Source organism: Nicotiana sylvestris, chromosome 5 (genome assembly GCF_000393655.2).
Source record: "Nicotiana sylvestris chromosome 5, ASM39365v2, whole genome shotgun sequence".
NCBI classification, from domain to species: Eukaryota; Viridiplantae; Streptophyta; class Magnoliopsida; order Solanales; family Solanaceae; genus Nicotiana; species Nicotiana sylvestris.
Genome location: NC_091061.1, coordinates 91,076,458 through 91,097,737, shown reverse-complemented (window position 1 = coordinate 91,097,737; position 21,280 = coordinate 91,076,458). Strand labels below are relative to the sequence as shown.

Here is a 21,280-nt window from a genome sequence, read left to right as displayed (position 1 = left end):
GAAAGATTCATCAGACTAAGATTTTGATCCTAGGAGAAGGTTCGTCAGACTAGGTCTCTATCTTAGGAGAAAAATTCGTCAGACTAAGATTTTAATCCTAGGAGAAGGTTCATCAGACTAGGTCTTTTTTATATATATATATATATCTTTAACAACCACTTAGGAGGAAATGCATCTCCTACGGGTGAAACTAAAACTTAGGAGGAAATGCGTCTCCTATGGGTGAAAGTGAACTTAGGAGGAAATGCATCTCCTATGGGTAAAACTTAAACTTAGGAGGAAATGCATCTCCTATGGGTAAAACTTTAAACTTAGGAGGAAATGCATCTCCCATGGGTGAAACTAAACTAGACTTAGGAGGAAATGCATCTCCTATGGGTAAAACTAAAACAAACTTAGGAGGAAATGCATCTCCTATGGGTAGAACTCTAATGATTTCAAACTAGGAAGTGCGTCTCCTATTAATGAAACCTTCGCTTTCTTTTTTTTTTTTTTAATTATTTACTTACCTGTGCTGTCTTCCCTCGAAACTGTTGGGGATTATTTAGATGGGGATGATTCTTTTTTTTTTCTATTCTTTTTTTTTATTCTTTTTTTTTCTAAATGGAACCGCTGAGGATACCGACTTTCCAACCTTGTGTTGGACTCCTCGCAACTGCTAGGGATAACACTGTTGGGGAATTATTTACTTACCTGTTGGGGGGAAAAATGTTATCAGCTGGGGGTACCTGACTTCCAGAAAATTTTCTAAATGGAAGGAAAATTTTCTGCCCCAGTTTGATAATATCCCTTGTGGCATTCCGTTCTGGCATCAATGCCATTTCCGTTACCTGTTTCAAATCAAACAAAATTTGTTAGTTTAAAACATGGTGGTTGGTTGTGATACTCCTGCTGGGATGGCTTTTCCCTTTCTCCTTCCTTGCTCTGTGCTCCACAATTTGTTGGGGACGATGACATTTGCTGGAGATAATCCCTTTCTGCTGGGGGTATCCCTCTTCTTTTGTGGCATAGCTCGGAAACTGGCCTTTCCCCGACTTTTAGTCTTGTATGAATTTCCCACAGATTCATGCTCACTGCTTTCCTTGCTTTGTTCACGGGCCTTGGCCTTGAGGTTTATAGCCTTGGTTTTGGCAAGAGTATCCCTCTTGACACTCGTCAATCCTTTTGTTGATTCCCTTTTGCTGGGGATATTTTGTTGACACTGGCGCTTGTTCCTTGCTGACTAAACCACTGGGGTGTACTAGTTAGATCTCCTTTTGGAAAGCTGATGGCCTATTTTGAAGTCAATTCACACTTGTTCTGACCAAGCAGACTCTATTGGGGATTTTTCTATGAAAGGTAAAAGATAAAAAGGGAACAGAATAAAAGGACAAAAGGAAAAAGACGACCTTTTAACAAAAGAAACTATAAATAAAAACCTATCAAACGCAGATACCGACTCTAATGTTCATGACATGCGTATGTGGCCTATCCTTTACCGTCAATCATCTTTCAAGATCTTCAATTGGCGATTCCCCATCTGATTCTTAATCTTATTCGAATTGTAGTGCCCGAAGGGTTTTCACTATCAAGTCTCTCTCATTCTTGGTTCTTCTCTCAGCTTTCATCGCCTTATGGTGCCTGTGAAGGTTTTCACCAATAAGACTCTCTCGTTTTATATCTCTTTCCAGCTGGGGGGATTTGGAGTGTTGCCGGTATGACTCTTTCTGTTGTAGATTAGAGTCCTTTCTGTTGTGGAACAGAATGTTATGTTCGCCGGTAAGACTCTTCATTTGTCTGACTTGGCATCTTTTGAAGACTGATCAGAAGGTCTTTCTTTGGACCGTAATGTGGGTTTTGGATAGGCTAGAAAGAAAGGGTATAAAAAGGCTAAAAAAAAAATACATTAATTTTGGGTTATTAGTTACAACCTTCGGAATTAGATTTATTTACAACAAACACAACCTTTGCCCCAGTTTCTTGCTTGGGGATATTTTAATTGATTTTCTTTTCATTTTCCAAAACTATGACCGAGCCGTGAAGCGCCTACGTATCCTCTTTGAGGAATCAGGTCAAACATAGTTCCCAATTCCTCTATTTTCATTTGACTTTCTTTTGTTTTTTTTTTTGTTATCATTTTCTTTTCTTTTCTTTTCCTTTTTTTTTCTTTTTTTTCGTTTTGTTGTTTTCTTTCTTTCTCTCTCTCTTTTTTTTGTTGCCACTGATTCCGAACGAGGGGTATGAAAGAAAAATAAATAAGGCTCAAAAAGGGGTAACGAAGGATAAAAGTGTTTGGGTAGCAGAACAAAATGCCTTCGTCATTCCAGTCTTCAAAATATGCCAAGTGCAAACAACACGATTTAAATTTGTAGTCTCTTCTGATGGTGTTGGACTTGACAATTATATTCAACATTTGTTTGTTCATTTGTCACTTCTAACGCACCGTTGGGCGACACTCTAACTCTCATTATCTTGAACAACCCTCATGCCAGTTTGGCGAATCTTGCTTTTAACGGTTTTCTTTGTGCTTACCTTGCCCCAGTTCCACATGACTCGAGCTCTGAATAATCTCAAACCGTCCTTATTTTCTTTATATGTTCTGATCGCCTTTCCGGGGGTTTATGATTAACTTTTAAGATTAGGCCCAAACTGGGTGCGCATGTCATGTCCCTAAAATCGGCATTGAACGAAATGATAAAAGGACTAAACAAAAGACGACTGGAACTAACAAAAGACCGGCTTTGTATTAGACTACCGGCGAAATGGTTTGAATAATAAAACAAACAAAACAACCAGAGTAAAATCCTGAAACAAACTGGACAAAATTTAAACAACCACTATGAAAAAAATGGAAAGATAAAAAAAGTTTGACACAGGACAAAATCCGAATTATAACCCTAATAATCCGAACAACAGAAATGACCACAAAATAAACCACCACAAGCTTCTCTCTTGCTGACCAAGGAACGAAGCGTCCTTCCACTTTATCAAAAATTGGCATCTTAGCCACTAAGATTTGTATCAATACTGCCAAGACCATTACCCGCTTCAACATCGTCACCTTCTGTCAACAAGTTCTCGATAGGGTTCGAGTGCTCCATGTCACTGTTATTGATCACAATCCGCCCTTCTTGGATCATTCTTTCTATTTCTCTTTTCAAATCCCGACAGCTTTCAACATTGTGCCCCTGGGCATTGGAATGGTATTCACACCTTTTAGAAGGGTCAAAGCTTCTTGCACGTGGGTCCACACGATTTGGAGGAATAGGTGCAATCATGTCATGATTCTTTAATTTCTCAAATAAGCTTTCATAGGACTCTCCTATTGGTGTAAAATTATCTTTCAACCTTTGTTCCCCTTTATACCACTGGCTTGGCTGTGGGTTATAGGGCACCTGAAAATTTTGTGGAGACTTCTGGAGATTTTGTGATGCTTGTGCTCGCCCCCGAGGTGTTTTGGTGGCTGGACAACATACTGAGGTGGAGCGACAGAGTATTGAGCGTCCTGAGGTGGATAATACTGCTCAGGGGAGCCATAGAAAATCTGAGGAGGCTGCTCATACCTTCGAGATGTTCTCCTGGGACCTCTTCTAGACCCTGATGTCATCATGATTTCTTCAATCTCCTCATTTGTGTCGCTAAGATTATCTGACTCAACCCGGACAGCCTGAGTTGCGGCTTTAAGAACAACTTGACTTATAATTTTGCCTGTCTTAAGACCATTCTCTACCATTTCTCCAATTTTGATTGCTTCCGAGAAGGTTTTGCCAACTGCGGACACCATGTTTTGAAAGTAATCTGGCTCTTGCGCTTGAAGGAAGACAGTAATTAGCTCGTGGTCATCCATGGGTGGCTTAACTCGAGCTGCTTGCTCTCTCCATTTTATGGCATATTCCCTGAAACTTTCACTTGGTTTCTTCTTCAGGTTTGAAAGGGAAATGCGGTCTGGGGGAATGTCGATGTTGTATTGGAACTGTCTGACAAAGGCCTGTGCCATGTCATCCCAGACATACCAGCGAGACGTGTCTTGATCCATAAACCATTCGGAGGCTACTCCCGTAAGGCTTTCCACAAAATAAGCCATCAACAATTTTTCATTTCTTCCTGCCCCTCTCAGTTGATTGCAATACCTTTTCAGGTGGGCTATGGGATCTCCATGTCCATCGTACTTTTCAAATTTGGGGGTCTTGAAACCAGGCGGCAAGTGGACATCGGGGAACATACATAGATCTTTGAAGGCAACACTCTTTTGGCCTGCTAGCCCTTGTATGTTTTCCAACCATTGTTCTAAGCTTTTCACTCTTTGGGTCATTTCTTCCTGTACCATCTTTCGGGCAGGCTTCTCAGTTTTTGCAGCAAGATCAAACGAGTACGAGTGATACTCAGGAGAGTGGTACTGCTCTTGTTGTGTCGCAAATTGTGACTCATGACGAGGAACCTTCCCACTCTGAGTCTCTGGAGCACTTGTAACAGCTTCGACGTTAGTTGTCATTTTTCTTTGAGGCACAAACCAACCACCTCAACTTTCTTCACAATTCAAAACCAAATATGTTAGAATGGACTCAGTCGGTCCTTATTATTATCAATATATATATATATATATATATATATATATATATATATATATATTTATTTTTTACCTTTGTTTTTCTTTTTCTTTTTTCTCTTTTTCATCATTTTTTGTGTGTGTGGTCGAATCTTATGGAGATTGCCTACGTATCATGACCCCGCATGAATCAGACCTTGCGTAGTTCGGACCAATAAAAGATAAACAATAATAAACATTTTTTCTTATCAATTTTCATAATAAAACAAACTGGGTTTCAAAGGTTTAAAGATGACCTACAAACTCGAAAATCAAACAACCCATATATTCTAATAAAGAGATTTATAAACTCAAAAACAAAAGGCTAGATCCCTTTCTCTGTTCGACAAATGCAACCAAACGGTTATTTTTGCAAATGTGGCCCCTTCCAAATTTCACATGAATTTTGAGGCCGGGGAGGATTATTTTATGACACTTTACAAACTTGTCCGTTATTTTACGAAAATAACCTTTCGACAACTGAAAGATACTCTAAGGCTATTTCGGCAAGAATGGTTTAAGACGTGGCCGAAGCTGGCTCGGCTTATTTTGACCAAAAATCCGAACGGTATTCACCTGACCGCTGACTCTTTGTTTTTTTTCTTTTCAAATTGCAATAAAAACCTGGTGTTGCAAACACGGCCCTTCAGCGCCTCGGGGACGAAGATTTATAGGGCTGTGTGGGTCAACTAGACCAAAAATCTTAAACATGACCCAAAAAGTGGTTGTTTATGCAAAGTCAGCCTTCCGGCGTCCCTTTCGGGAACATTCGGCTATTTATGACAAATCAGCATCACCTGACTTATTTATAACTTTTTTTATCGTTTTTCAAATTAGAAAAGTCAATATTGCAAACACGGCCTTTCAACGTCTCGGGGACGAAGATTTTTAAGGCTGTGTGGGTCAACTGGACCAAATCTTAAAAATGACCCGAAGGTGGCTGTTTATGCAAAGTCAGCCTTCCGGCGTCCCTTTCGGGAACATTCGGCTATTTATGACAAAACAGCATCACCCGACTTCTTTATGAAAAAATTAAAATTTGACATATTATTTGTTTTTTGTTTTTTATTATTATTTATTTGTTTTTGTCTTTTCAGCAAAAGGTGGGGTTGGACCCGATGAGGGTTGCCTACGTATCTCACATCCGGTGAGAATCAAACCCGCGTAGTTCGGGCAATCAGGAATAAGTAGATGAACTAACTCCCTCTTTTTTTTGTGAATTTGTGAAAGAACTACTTTAAAAGAAGAACTGAAGTACATTTTTTGGATTTTTGATTGATCTTCTTTTAGAAAGAAATAGTTCTAAGATATATTTTTTGAATTTCATTTGCTTTTTTTTTATTTATTCTAAAGAAGAAGAAGAAAATATTTTTCGGAATTTTACTTTTAATAAAAGAAATGCTTCTCAAAATGTTTTTGAATTTTGAATTTTCTTTTCAATTTTGAAAGAAGAATCAAAATATTTTCGGATTTATTTTTTTATTATATATATATATATATATATATATATATATTAAAAACAATTAGAAAGGCTTTCTAAAGAAGTCAATAATGGAAAATATTTTCGGATTATTTTAATTTTGTCATTTTCATAAACAAATAAATAACACATATTTTAAAAACAAGACTCTTTTTTTCCATTTTTATGGCAAGACAAACTATTTTCTTTTCTATTAATGTTTTTTTTTTAAAAAAAAAAAGAAAAAAATAAGACAAAACAATGATTATTTTTTCTACTTTTCCTTTGCTTTAATAAAACAAACTAATAAGACATATATTTTTATTTTATATCCTCAAAATTTCGGCAGAGTTTCGACACTACTTGGACATTTGTTTTTTTGTTTTTTTTCTAACAATAAGTAGTTATATCTCTACACTGTTATTTTCTCCTCTTTTCCACTATGTTCTAATTTGTGGATGATGATGAAAACATACACAATCTTTTGAAATTTCATGCTCTTTTTTTTCATATATATTTTATTTTTTATATTTTCAAAAATGTGGCATGGGGGACATAGGGAATTTCAAGATTTCTTGGATTCCGCAAATGTTCCCCATGTGCGTTTCCCGAAAAATGAAGCACGGGGGACACAGGGAATTCCGAGACTTCTTGGATTCCACAAATGTTCCCCATATGATTTTCCAAAAAAATGAAGCGTGGGGGACATAGGGAATTCCAAGACTTCTTGGATTCCGCAAATGTTCCCCATGTGCTTTTTCAAAAAAAATGAAGCGTGGGGGACATAGGGAATTCCAAAGCTTCTCGGATTCCACAAATGTTCCCTATGCTTTGATTAAAATAACACCATGCTGGAAATGACCAAATGACCCATTCGCCCTTGAATAAATACAACATGTAGCACATAGGATGTCAAAAGATGGTCTATTATTTTCAGGTTGCTTGTCCTAAACGGACTCAACCCCTGTGTTGAGTCCCCTAAGTCAAATGCACATGATGCAAATAAACGTTCCTACTAGGGATCCGGTACATGGCTGAGTTATTCTAGGTAAAAACCTGAGGCATATTGTTCTAAACCTGGCTTACCCAAACGGACAGTTTGAGCCGAAGTGGGGGCAACGTACCGGGAGCACGAAAGTCTACCCGGCCTAGTTACTTGTCCCAACTTCGTCTTATTTGGTATGACTTTAACAGAAAGGTGGGCCACGCGCACGTGTACACCATAAATTCAGAAGACTCAGAAAGAAGGGTTTCGTAGCAGTTTTATATACACAATTCAGATAATATTAAAGCGGTAAAAGCATCATTTAGCACATTAAGCATATATCATGTAAAAATCAGATAATAAATAAAGCCAACTATGACAGTTATTTTAAGCTCGAATTCTTGAACCCTGAACCAGAGATTCCGGGTTCCGAGTCCCCAGTGGAGTCGCCAGAGCTGTCACACCTCCTTTTTACATACCCGAGAGGGTGCAAGGGAGTTTTTTCCAATTAAAGGACAATCGAAACGGGATTGGTTTATTTATTTCAGAGTCGCCACTTGGGAGATTTAGGGTGTCCCAAGTCACCAATTTTAATCCCGAATCGAGGAAAAGAATGACTCCATATTACAGTCTGCGTACCAGAAATCCGGATAAGGAATTCTGTTAACCCGGGAGAAGGTGTTAGGCATTCCCGAGTTCCGTGGTTCTAGCACGGTCGCTCAACTGTTATATTTGGCTTGATTATCTGATTTTGTACATGTTAAACCTATGTGCAAGTTTTAAACTCTTGACCGCTTTTATTATTATTTTTTACGAGAATTGCAACGTCGTGAAAATATATCTCGAACCACGTTACATCAATGCACCCGTGGTTATTGACATATCTCGACTCGGTTGAGATTTGGATTTGGGTCACATAAATGTGCACCCGAATTAAGAAAAATAAATTATTAAGACGCGCCTAAAGCAACTAACGCATTGTTATTTTGGGGAAGGCCGTAAAATTTGCTAAACGACATGTCCCGAATTCTAAGCATTTAAAGTAAATATTTATTGAGGGCCCCGCAATTTCGTATTGTATTTGGCGAGGCTCGTCTCATCTTTTATTAAAGGCAAACCTAAAAATAACTATGATTATCTACTTTATTTGCCTCTAACAATCCTAATTTATTCACTAAGATTATCTTAAAGTCATTATAATCGGGTTACATAAGATGTACCCCCGAATTTTAGGCATTGTAACCATGTCACGAGAACTGTACCTATAATCACGATGATGGCTTAACTACGTGCATGAAGCGACTACGAGAGTTCAAGGCGTTCTTCTGCATTACTTATCTTTCCCAAAAGGCATGCCACGATGATGAACACAAACGATGGACGACAAGATATGGAATCAGACCAATTAAATGGACATGGATACCATTCAACAAAACTAAACAAATCCATATCTGAATATCATAATAGAACACTACAATTGTCAAGCCAACACTTATAAGGAAAAACATTAAAGATTTCTTATTGTTCTAACTCTTCTTTTAGTCTACTGGATCTAAAAAGAAAAATCCGAATCAGTTGCAAACAAAGATTAAAACATATTATGTGAGCAAATTTAGACAACATATGAGAAGGCTCCAAAAGGGAAACAACAGGGGTGAGAATTCAACTGAAGTGGGTGTTATGATTTCTCAAAATGTTCTACTGCTACACGAGCAAAACCAGAACTGTGGCTGCAACGGGAACTTGAACCCGACCGGAACCGCGAACAACGACTGGCCAACGACGAACTCGAACGGACCTCACCCCGGACAGAACTTCTGGGCTATTTTTGAACGTCTCCGGTTAAGCTTAAGCTTGTGCGTACGTGTGTTTTCCGGTCAGTCATGGCCAGGAGGGAGGGTGGTTCATGGTTGGACGTTAATGGCAATCGTTTGGACGTGGGGGTGGCGACTGGTTTAGGGTTTTGTTTGAAGGAGAAGAACGTGGTGGTTCAGGGTTCTTCTGGCATTTGTTTGGACGTAAGGGCGTGGACTACTGGCAGGACCATGCAGCAGCAATTGCTGCTGATCGACGGGGGATGAAGGGTCGTTTGGTCAAGGTGGTGAGGCTGCCATGGTGGTTGGTGGCAGTGATGACGCAGCTGGTGGTTTGGGCGATGTGGATAGTGGTCGTTTGGCTTGAGGAAGGAGCAGATGTGGAAGGTCGACGGGAAGTGACCGATGGTGGACGACGAGCTTGTTTGGTGGTGGTTCCGGCGCTGGGAAGGTGACGTTTGGTGGTGGTCGTGAGGCGGAGAGGGAGCTGGGGGACGATGGGGAAGCTGGTCGGAGGTGGGTCACGATGGGAAGGTGACGGACTGGTTGATGGGAGTAAGGTCGAGGTGTTTCCGATTTTTTTTGCCGAGGAAGATGAAGGTTTTCTTCTTAGGTTTTTAGGGTTCCTTTCTAAAGTTGAAGAAGATGAACAGTAATCGTTCCCTTCAAAAAAAATTCAAAGTCCTCTCCGTTTCAAAATGTTTCATCCGTGTTTTGTAATGGGTTTGCCCAAAAAAATGAGCCCACGCGTGGTGGGGTTCGAGATTTGTGTCCCCCACGCATGGTGGGGTTCCCCATGTGTCCTGGACTCGGTTTATTATGGGCTAGGTCCGAAATTAGGCCTAAAACCGGGTAGTTTGAACCCGAATATTATTCTTTTGCCCGGACCCGAGAAATAGGAAAACGTTGCTTAACTAGTCCTATGTAAGCAAAATAACTACCAAAAATAAGACTAGTATTTAAACAAAACTATATCTTTTTAAATATTTTTCAAGATTTAAAATAGCTACAAAATATTAATAAAACTATTTTTTGTAATTTTCGTTTTTTAAATATTAAGATAAAATATGAAGTAATATTTTTTGTATTTTTCAAAATTATAATGACTGCAAACATTAATAGAACTATATATTTTTTGTAATTTTCGAATTTATATAAATTACAAAATAAAGTGCAATTTTTGTATTTTTTCAAGTTTATGAGAAATACATAAACTAAAATTTATATATGTATTTTTTGTGATTTTTCTTTTTGCAACGAAATAAAGTAAAAATAGTTAAAATGGCTATATTAGACCCAATTACATATTTATGCTAAAAAAAATGTGAAAATCCTCGGGGAGGGTCAAAAATCACGTGCTTACATCCCATGTACCATGTTCTTTTCTCCCATTGATTTGAGCGCTTCAAAATTTAATTGCCCAAATCGCATGTGCCAACACCATGATTCATCTTGCACATTAGCCTTCAAACACTTTGCATCAATTGTTTTAAGATTCAGAGAAAACAATCTATTCTTTGCCATGTGCACTTTAGCAATTAGAATTCCACTTGAATCTCTAAGCCAAAGATACATATTTTTCATGTGGATGTCATATTCCTTTTCAAGAAGTTGGCCCAAACTTAAAATATTACTTTTTAATTTTGGCACATAATAAACATCTTGAATTAACTTGTGACTACCATCTTTACAGGAGATCAGAATCGTACATATCTCTTTGATTTGAACCTTTGAGGTATCTCCAAAGGACACATTACCTCTCACTATTTTATTGATCTCCACAAACTTCTCTTTGCATCCACACATATGATTGCTTGCTCCATTGTCCAAATACTACGAGCTGCAATCATCTATGTCTTCTTCCTTGAGTGTCATCAACAACGTTGACTCATTTTCTTCTTTCTTGTCGTCAACAAGGTTAGCCTTTTCTTCAACATTGCTACGACATTCCCAAGAGTAATGGCCAAATTTATGACAATTATAACATTCAATTTTTGATTTGTCATACCTTTCTCCATTATTTTCTTGGTAGTATCCACGTCCTCTTCCTCCTCTTTGTCCACGACCACGACCTCTGAATGTTTGGTGGATTTTAACTTCATTGTTGAAGTTGTTAACATTACTTCTTCCTCTTTCATGACCTCCTCGACCTCGGCCTCGTCCTCGTCCGTTTCCTCGATAGCTTGTTTCACCTCCATAATCCTTGAAAGATGCCTGAGTTTTAAGAAGTTGCTCCAATGACACTTCTTGTCTCCTTTTGATCTTTTCTTCATGGGCCTGTAAAGAACCTTCCAATTGCTCCACCATCATAGAGTCTAAATCTTTAGACTCCTCAATAGCACATACCACAAAATCAAATTTAGGTGTTAAAGTGCGAAGGATCTTTTCTACCACACGGACATCTTCTATGTCCTCCCCGTATCTTCTTAGTTGATTTACAACAGCCTTCACTTTTGAAAAATAATCCGAGATGCATTCGGATTCTTTCATTTTTAAAGCTTTAAAATCAGCCCTTAGAGTTTGAAGTTTACCTTTTTCACCTTGTCAACTCCTTGAAGAGAATTTTGTAAAATCCCCCAAGCTTCCTTTGAGGTGGTAGCATCTGCCACCTTCTCAAACATGGTATCATCCAAACATTGGTGGATGAGCGTGAGGGCTTGTTGATCCTTCTTCCTTGTCTTTGCCAAGACTTCTTTTTCAGTTTGAGGCAGAGCTTCCTCATTATCTGGTTTTGCATACCCTCTGTCTACAATTTCCCACACATCTTGGGAGCCAAGAATGGCTTTCATACGTAGACACCATTTCTCATAATTATCTTTTGTGAGACGGGGGTACTGAAAAGATAGCAGACCATTATTTGCCATGGCTCTGATACCACGTTGTTGGGATAAAAAATAATCTCGTTCAGGAATAATATCCACAGCAAATAATAATAACACAAGAGAGTAACAATGACACCAAATATTTTACCGGGATAAAATTCAATACCCGAGTGGAGCAATATTACCACTATAATATTACAACTCAATAGTGTCAAGAGACTACTACAACTTAGAAACAAAATAACACTATTTATTTAAAATATCTCACTACAATATTACTACCACTCACTAGTTATCTCATAGACCACAATCTGTGGATTACTCTCACTGATTTATGCTTCTCTCGTTTTTTGGTGTGATTCAAATGAAGAAACGAGGCTGCTATTTATAGGAAAAGTTTCCTTGTTTTCAGTCAATCATGGCATGCTTTGAAAGTTTGTTTTCAGTCAATCATGGCATGCTTTGACAACTTGCAATTGCAAATTGGATTTGCAAATTGCATCAGAAATGTAGGCGCCTACCTTTGCCTTTCTCTTATCCAATCACATTTTTTTCTCTTTTTCATTTGTTATTTTTATTTAGGGACCCTACAGCGGCAGCGTGGTTGAGGAGTGGAGGAAGGCCGGTTGGGTCTGTTGGTGGTTGTTGCGAGATAAGGAAAGGGGTCCGTTGGTGTGAGATGGATAAAGGTTCAGTGATGACTTCTGTTCTTTTGTTGAGGAAGATGACCGGGGGCGGGGGGGGGGGGGAGACTCTTGTGTTACAGCGGCGGAAAGCTTCTTTTTTGATCTGATCCTAGGGTTCTAGGGTCTAGGTTAGTTTTGTAGGGTTTTTTTAGGTTAATGGGTATGTGCATAAGAATTATGGGCGAAAATTAGGCTTAAATGGGTTGTTTGAGCCCAAATTTTTTTCTTTCTCCGTGAACAAGACTAAAAATGCGACCTCATTTACCAATTAATCCTACTTAAGTAAAATAACTATTAAGATAAGACTAATCGTTAAAACCAACCTTTTTTTTGGTATTTTCAAATATCATATTAAAATAAAAATAATGTACTATTTTTTTGTATTTTTTAGTTTTACGAAATGTATATAAACTAAGAGCAACTAAAAAGAAGAAATATTTTTGTAATTTTTATATTTTGATAAAATAAAGTAAAAGAGTCAAAACTAATTGAAATGTCGATATTAGGCCTAAACTAAATACTTTACGCTAAAATGGGTGAAATTTCGGGGAGGGTCAAAAATCACATGTCTACATACGGTATATATTTTGATTAACACCATAACGCACAAAGGTGGGTTTTTAAAGTTGAGGAAGCAAGTTAGTTTTTCTAACATGAGGGGGAGATGGGATAAACTGTTGAGAAAAAATTACGTGGAATGAATTATATATCATTTATACATCTAGATCCTCGAATACGATAATATGAACTTAAAGTTCATAAAAAGATAATTAATCATCAAATATTGCAAAGCATTCCAGACGCATTTGCTGACCCAAAGGAAGTAATTATATTCTCACTACAAATGCTTATATTAGAATAAGTCCTAGAAGGACTGTAACGATCTGGTCGTTTGTTTTGAGAATATTAGCCCTGATCCCTTGTTTACTGCTTTCCCCATATCATTTCTACTTATGTGAATTGCGGGGGTGTTTTGTTTTTTGTTTCGGAGTGATTTGGGACACTTAGTACCTAAAACGAAAGCTTAAGTTATAGGATTTTGACTGTAGTTAGAACTATGTGAAGACGCCTCCAGAATGGAGTTTTATCGGTTCTGTTAGCTTCGTTGGGTATTTTGGACTCAGGAGCGTGTCCTGTTTATGAATTCGAGGACTATAGCTGAATTAGGCTTGAAATGGCGAAAGTTGAATTTTTGGGAAGTTTGACCGAGAGTGGACTTTTTGCTATCGGGGTCGGATTCTGATTCTGGAAGTTAGATTATGTTCATAATGTCGAATATGACTTGCGTGCAAAATTTGAGGTCAATCAGATGTGATTTGATAAGTTTCGACACCAGTTGTAGAAGTTTGAAATTTTAACGTTAATTAAGGTTGAATTGGAGTGTGATTCATGTTTTTGTTGTTGTTTGATGTGTTTTGAGGGCTTGACTATGTTTGTATGGTGTTTTAAGACTTGTTTGTATATTTGGTTGAGGTCCCGAGGGCCTCGGGTGGATTCCGGATGGTTAACAGTTCAAATTTGGATTTGGGAGAATGGCTGAAGGCACCAATTCTGGTGTAATCGCACATGCGCAATATTGACCGCATGTGCGAGCCCGCAAAAAGCGAGCAATTGGGCACAAATAAGGGGCTGGGGAAATGGCCAGTGGTTGCAGATGCGACGTGAATACCGTAGAAGTGGAGTCACTTCTACAGAAGAGTGATCGCAGAAGCGGACGAGTGTTTGGGAGGCCTTTCCGCAGAAGCGGGCGAGTTTGTGCAGATGCGCACTCGCAGACGCGGTCATTGAACCGCAGAAGCAAAAATGGTCGAGAACGTTGGAGCCGCAGAAGTGGATAAGTTGCCGCTTCTGCGGCACCGTAGATGAGGCTAAGTTTCCGCATAAGCGGAGTGCTGGACAAAACATTTAAATGCAAGGGTTCGCGATTTTGCTTCATTTTAAAATTTTGAGCTCGAGTCTTGGCGATTTTTAGAGCATTTTCGAGGGATTTCTAGAGGTAATTTCCTTGTGCTTATTTTTGATCAATAATCCTGTTTCCCCATTGATTTTCCCCATCTAGTTTGTGTGTCTTTAAGGTGGAATTTGGGAGTTTGAGGCTAGGGATTTGGATAGTTTGATTTGAGGATTTGAGGGTCGAGTTGGGTGTTCGTATTTTTCGACTTTTACCCGATTCCGAGACGTGGGCTCGGATTGACATTTTGGGGCGATTTTCTAATTTCTTGTTAAAGTCTTGATTTCATTAATTAGATTAGTTTCTTATAATTATATTTATGGTATGTAATTGCTTTTGGCTATATTTGGGCCATTCGGAGTCGGAAAATCGTGGAAAAGGCATTCTTACTGATTGATTGAACTTGGTTCGAGGTAAGTGTCTTGCCTAACCTTGTGTGGGGGAAATTTCCTTAGAATTTGGTACTGTTTTGATACTTCTGTGATATGTAAGCGCTGTGTACACGAGGTGACGAGTGCGTACACAGGCTAATTATTGTAAAATCCAGTTTTTACTGAGTAGTAACCTGTTCATCTTAATTGAGTTATACTAGCATGTCTAGTTATCCTGTTTAGCCTAATATCGCATGTTTACGTGTCTTAAATGCTTTTTTGAAATTTGTGCAACATGCGTAGTTGATTTTTTTTTCCTTGACCTGTATCAGTCGTAATTGTAGAATTCTTGTTGTACATTATTGTATTCATATGTTTCGAGCTGTGTGTTTACTTTTGGGACTACGAGCTGGTACCTCGGGAGATCCCCCTGCACATTTACTTTTAGGGCTACGAGGCGGTACCTCGGGAGATCGCCCTGCACATTCTACGAGGAGGTACCTCGGGAGATCTTCTTGTATATTTACTTTTGCGACTACGATATGGTACCTCGGGAGATCCCCTGTTGAGCATTTACTTTTGGAACTACGAGACGATATCTCGAGAGCGCCCCTGCTGTTTATCCTTGTGTGTTGTGCTGTTGTTTTTTCTATGGTTTTCTCTTTGTTAAATTTCCAATCTCTTATTACATTACTATATTCTTCTACCTTATTTATTATATACCAGTAGGGCCCTGACCTGACCTCGTCACTACTCGATCGAGGTTAGGCTTGCTACTTACTGGGTACCGTTGTGCTGTACTCATGCTACTCTTCTACACATATTTTATGTGCAAATCCAAGTACTTCTTATCATTCTTGATATCAATGAGCAGCGAGATTGTGGAGACTTCAATGTATATCTGTCCGCATCCGCAGACCTCAGAGTCCCCCTGTATTCCCTCTTATGTCGTTTACCTTTCCGTACTTTCTTAGATTCTGGTGTATAGAGATACTTAGTTTTTCTTCTATAGCTTGTGACTTATGATTATCAGGTTTTGGGAATACTATGTATACTCGAGTGCTGGGTTACTTGTACATGCCGAGCGGTATTTTTATCATATTATAGTTATCTGTTGTAGTCTAGTTGTTGAATTCTATTTTTATTTTTTTTATTCCGCAATTTGTTAGGCTTACCTAGTCGTAGAGACTAGGTGTTGTCACAACGTCTTACGAAGTGAGATTTGGGTCGTGACAAGGACAAAGTCTACGATACACTTAAAACATATCGACAAATTGGTTTCAAATAAAATTCTTGATAAAAAAGATGAGCAAATAATCAAAATGATCATAATAAGAAGGCAAGTGATCTAGAAGATAACATGACATAACACTTCATAAAATTTCAGGAGAGGTTCAGGTACCTAAAAATATGAATGAAGAGATCTCTATGTTATGTCTTTATGAAAGAAAGGAGTTAGGAACCGATATAAAATGTTCGTGGATTACATCTATTATAATGCAAAATATATATATAAGCATATTAAGTCTGGATAAACAATTCAAGCAGAATTGGTTTCATATGAAAAACATGTAGTTTTGGACCTGTAGTTCAAACACTTGAAAGTATAAAGCAAATGGTGTGTGCAATGACTTTTATCTATCTTATATGTCTAGCATGACATGAAAACTTGATATGCATCTAAAGTCTATTTATATGGCTTATATGAGACTTAACTTATATGACAATCCTTGATGGATTTAAATCGCTTAAAGCACCTACAATTCCTGATCCTGAAGTATCACATCCTAAATACAATTGTGCATATGTATCTTGCCATAATTATAAGCATAATAATGTGATAGCAAAAAATTTTACCTCTATGGGGATATGGAAAAGGCCATTCCACGACATTATATGAAGACATTACATATCTATCAAGAATGATGATTTAAGGTGCAACATATTCATTCAAGTTAATATGGCTGATTTGTACGTTAACCTTCTAGAAGCTAGTGTGCAAGATTGGGATGCGACAGCTCAAAAATGTGAATTGATGCTCTCATCAGGGGGAGTTAATACGCGTTGTACTCTTTTCACCTTATGAGATTTTGTCCCACGGGGTTTTCCTTGTAAGGTTTTTAACGAGGCAACCAAAAGGTGTATTTCTAAACATGTGTGCTCTTTTTCGTTCTCTAGAATTTTGTTCTCACTGGGTTTTATTTTAGTTAAGGTTTTAATGAGGCACGTTATCTGTTGAATAGATATTCAAGGGAGAATGTTATAAATAGAATTGTAGTTAGTATGAATGTTTATATTTTAGGGTTTTTAACTTTATGACTAAGTCATTTTTTCCATATAAATAAAGAGATTCTATTCCATTGTAAATTACACTCCAGGAGCTTAGAACCTGGGTGTTTGACTTTAATTAAAATAAAATTCTATTGTAAATTATTCAAAATCAATAAGAGTTCTCTTTACTTTGCAATACTTTTCTTTCTCCTTTTATTGTTTTACATCACTTGTAAATTTGAGTGGAAACGAATATATTTTACCATATCTATCTATTTAGAATAGGAGAAGCAAAACCATATTATTGTGCCAAGTGTCAATACATAAATTAAACATGTGTCTAATTTTTGGACAAACTTCCAATTAATTTGGAAGTTCAAAAATAATTTAAAATTATTTCACATAAATATTTAAATATGCTAATGCAGTTGCGGTTTTTTAAATTTGTTAAAAGAAGTTCAAAATGTTTAGAACTTCTTTAATTGGTTTACAGAAGTTTATAGACTTTAAAACTCCCAATTTAGTATACATCTATACTTTGACTCCCACGTTTGTTGGTCTACTTATTTTAATTTTTTAAACCTGTAAATTAAACAAAAAATTACTTCAATCACGTCTGGAGTTACTCCCACGTTTGGAATCGGATAATGTGCAATATAAATAGATTTCAAAAATAAACCGGACGGAATATTTTTTTTAAATAACTACGATCATCTTCCCAAACGTGGGTATCTCACCATTACTCCACAACTTATCCACTTTCTCCATAACTATATCAACAGTTTTATGTGACTCCTTTTAATTCCTTTTCCATTCTCTTTTTGCTTTGGTCAGAATACGAACTTTGCAAATATGGCTACAAAACTTCATGACATCAGACAAATTTCAAGCAACTCCATGCAATAGAATTTGAAAGTTAGAGTAGTTCGAATGTGGAAAATCCCGGATCGCTACAAGTCTGAAATACCTTATTCGATAGAGTTGGTATTACAAGATGCAAAGGTAACATATTTATAATTGCTTTCACTTTTTTCTTCGTCTTCTCTGCTGCTATGGTTCATAGATTTTCTAATATGCAATCGTTTATTAGTTTCCAATAATCCTCAAAAAAATGAAACTACCAACTTGAAGTGATTATGTGTGAACATCTGATTGATAATTATTTACTTCTTTCCAGCAAAAACATAATATAATATTAACAATATATTACATTTTATATAATCCATGTGATAAACAAAATATGATGTTCCTCTTGAAACTGCTACAAAATATAACAATATGCATATATTCTGCCAATGGAAGTTACAATGTTTGTTGACAATTGTATAATCTCTATAGCTACTGCAAATTCTAAAAATATGCACATTCAGACAAAAAACTTTACAATGTTTGTTCACAATTGTTTACTAATTTCCAGCATTAACAATTTTTACCAATCTAATACATTCTAACAATTAATATGATTTTCTAGGGTGATCGTATACATGCCTCAATCGGGAAGTATGTTATAAAGTTCTTTAAGAATAAGATACAGGAACTCGGCTTATATCGCATGACCTACTTTGTTGTCGGGCCAAATAATTTGAAATTAAAGACTACAACACACAATTTGAGGCTGACATTTACGCAGATGAGAATAGTTGAGGAAACTAATGATCCTACATTTCATATGGATATCTTTAACTTGCGTCCTTTTTATCAATTCACGAATCAACATGATGTCGATGAGGCAGAATTATTCGGTAATTCTTCTTTTTCATTTAATCTACGTTTATTAAAATTTTGTGATTAACTTTTATATTTATAGATGGCGTTGCTCAGGTTGTGACCTATGAAGCTGTTCAGACCTACAAGCAAGGAGACAACAAAAGTGTCTTTATGAATATTGAACTTGAAGATGATAAGTAAGTCATTCACAAATAGAAACTATACTTTGCAGTAAAAAAAGATTTTTTTATGGAGGTTTTTCCGTGAAACATATAGGAGGAACAGGATTTCAGCAACTTTATGGAGTGAACTTGTGGATCAAATTCAACCTCACTTGAATGCATCTACTGCTAATCCTTTGATTGTTGTTCTTCAACTTATGAAAGCTCAAAAATATCAAGGTTTTCCAATAGTTACATTTATATTTGATAAACAGTTTCAAAATAATTTATAGTTTTCAATTTGTAATTTTTAAATTTTATTCATAGGTAATTACTCAGTGCGTAGCTGTTGGTATGCTTCAAAAATATGGATAAATCCTACTTTTCCGCAATTTATCGATTTTAAATCCAGGTTTGCAAAGGGTATAATTCTTATTTATATATACTATAAATATAATATTATTATTTAAAACTTAAAGTTTTTGACTTATGCAGATTAGATGCAGCGCTCCAATCAAACTATGAGTCGCTTACTCAGACAAGTTCTCAGCAAAGTTACTCTATTAGAGATGAGTTAGCCAAAAGAATTGTATTAGTTAAAACTATTGGGAATTTAGTTCAGTGCACACAAGTGAGTTAAATATGGTTTTAAAAATTTACTTACCTTTTGTTTTATGTTTTGCATTTACTACGCTATTTTTGTGTTAAATAGGAGTGTAACTACTGGATTGCTGCAAAGTTGGTGAATTTGAAACTTCAACGAGGATGGTCATATTTGGGATGCAACAAGTGTACTAGAAAGGTTGAAAAAGTTGGAAATAAATTTCTTTGTAAGAAATGCAATGAAGAAGATTGTTCTGTTGGTCACAGGTAATTATTCTATTATATAGATTTAAAACACATAAAAAGGAAATACATAAGGTTAATCAAAATTTAATTGCAGGTATCGGCTTCAAGTTCGTGTTATGGATAGAACTACCTTTATCTCATTATTGCTTTGGAATCGCGAAGCTCAACAACTTATAGGAAAGTCCGCGAAAGAATTGAAGGAAGGATTAGTTGAGGTATAATAATAAACTTAATTTAAGTGTAGTTGTCAATTATAATATTTTTGATCTATGAAATTTGGTGTAGACTTCTGATGCAGATGCTGATTATTCTTATCCAGGTGAATTGGACGATATTCTTGATAAAAAATTCATGTTTAAGGTTATTGTTAAGCAAACCAATATTGAGTCACAAGACGAAGTCTACCAAGTTGTTAAGGTTACTAATGATGACGATCTTCTAAAGGAATATGCCCACAGCTCATTTGAAGACACTATCACAGTAAAATATCTTCATTCACAAATTAAGCTACTGATACATTTATGAAAAAGAATAAATATAAATCCTACAACCTTCATAACATGATTGTTTATTTTGTTTTGTTTTACTTTTTAACAGGATCCTTTGGAAATACCTGAGGGACAAATCTTAGGTGAAGAGAAGGTTTATGGGGTAATTTCATGAAATTAAAACAGTTATAACATTATTAATTATTTAGTAAAAAGGTATTACTAATCATTATGCAACCAAAGGTAGTATCGCTCTCCAGCTCCTCTTTATAGATTCTTTCTATTTCTGTAGAATTTTGTGGCCGAAAGTAAGATAAAATCTATTTTACAAACTCCCATCAAGAAAAATATATCAGAAAGTGGATCGTCCGTGTTAGAAGATGGTGATGATTGCAATGCAAAACTATCTCAATTGAAGAAGTATGACAAGAGGAGTAGATCTGCCAATAAGGCACCAACAGTAATAGCAGATGACGACTTGAATAGTCAACTCTCTAGCAACAAGGTTCGCCGAGTGATTAAAAAAGAGAAGAATCCATGAATTACTCTATTGAAATGACCTTAGCTATTTAATTATATAGTTTCTTTGCTATGTAGGTTTATGAAGGACAAATTTTTATTATTTGGGCAAGTTCATTAGGGAGTAAAATGTTGTGATTCTCGGATCAATATGAAGATTATTTGGGAGGAAAAACAACTCTATTTCACAAGAATAGAATTATAGAGAATTTACACCAAGAATTTCTCTCTACAAAAAATCTCACCAAACTCTCTTTTTGTTCTCACAATCTCTTCCTGGATTGTATTTCAATCTCTCTGGATTGATCTTTCTGTGTAAAACATAAGGCTCTATTTATAGCCTTAAAGAAGGTGGTTGGTGGTTGAATTCTTCATTCAACAATGGAGGCTTCAACAATGGTGGCTTCTAGAATGGGTTGGTGGCTTCAACAATGGTGGGCTTCTAGAATTGGTAGTTGGCAGCAGCTGAACTTATCAATTCTCCCCCTTCAGCTGCATTCCAACGCAGCTACTATTTGAAAGTTATTCCAACTATGTCTCTGCACAGCTCTAACTTTTCTTGAGTGACCACCTTTGTTAACATGTCTGCTGGATTCTCCTTCGTATGGATCTTCACTAGTTTCAACAGTTGTT

The 21,280-nt window shown here is 36.7% G+C and overlaps 2 protein-coding genes across 2 annotated transcripts; one reads left to right on the top strand and one right to left on the bottom strand.

Annotated features, from left to right (window-relative positions):
- Positions 1-10,655: 10,655 nt before the first annotated feature.
- Positions 10,656-11,686, bottom strand: LOC138868969 (uncharacterized). The gene is made up of 2 exons (XM_070146550.1): positions 11,354-11,686; positions 10,656-11,153 (listed from the first exon to the last, which is right to left on the bottom strand). The coding sequence occupies exons 1-2, from the start codon at positions 11,684-11,686 to the stop codon at positions 10,656-10,658; spliced, it is 831 nt and encodes a 276-aa protein (XP_070002651.1).
- Positions 11,687-18,553: 6,867 nt separating this feature from the next.
- LOC104221193 (replication protein A 70 kDa DNA-binding subunit B-like) lies at positions 18,554-20,669 on the top strand. The gene is made up of 10 exons (XM_009772196.2): positions 18,554-18,665; positions 18,731-18,827; positions 18,907-19,031; positions 19,119-19,203; positions 19,287-19,422; positions 19,504-19,661; positions 19,735-19,855; positions 19,926-20,120; positions 20,238-20,291; positions 20,421-20,669. The coding sequence occupies exons 1-10, from the start codon at positions 18,554-18,556 to the stop codon at positions 20,667-20,669; spliced, it is 1,332 nt and encodes a 443-aa protein (XP_009770498.2).
- The last annotated feature ends 611 nt before the right edge of the window (positions 20,670-21,280 follow it).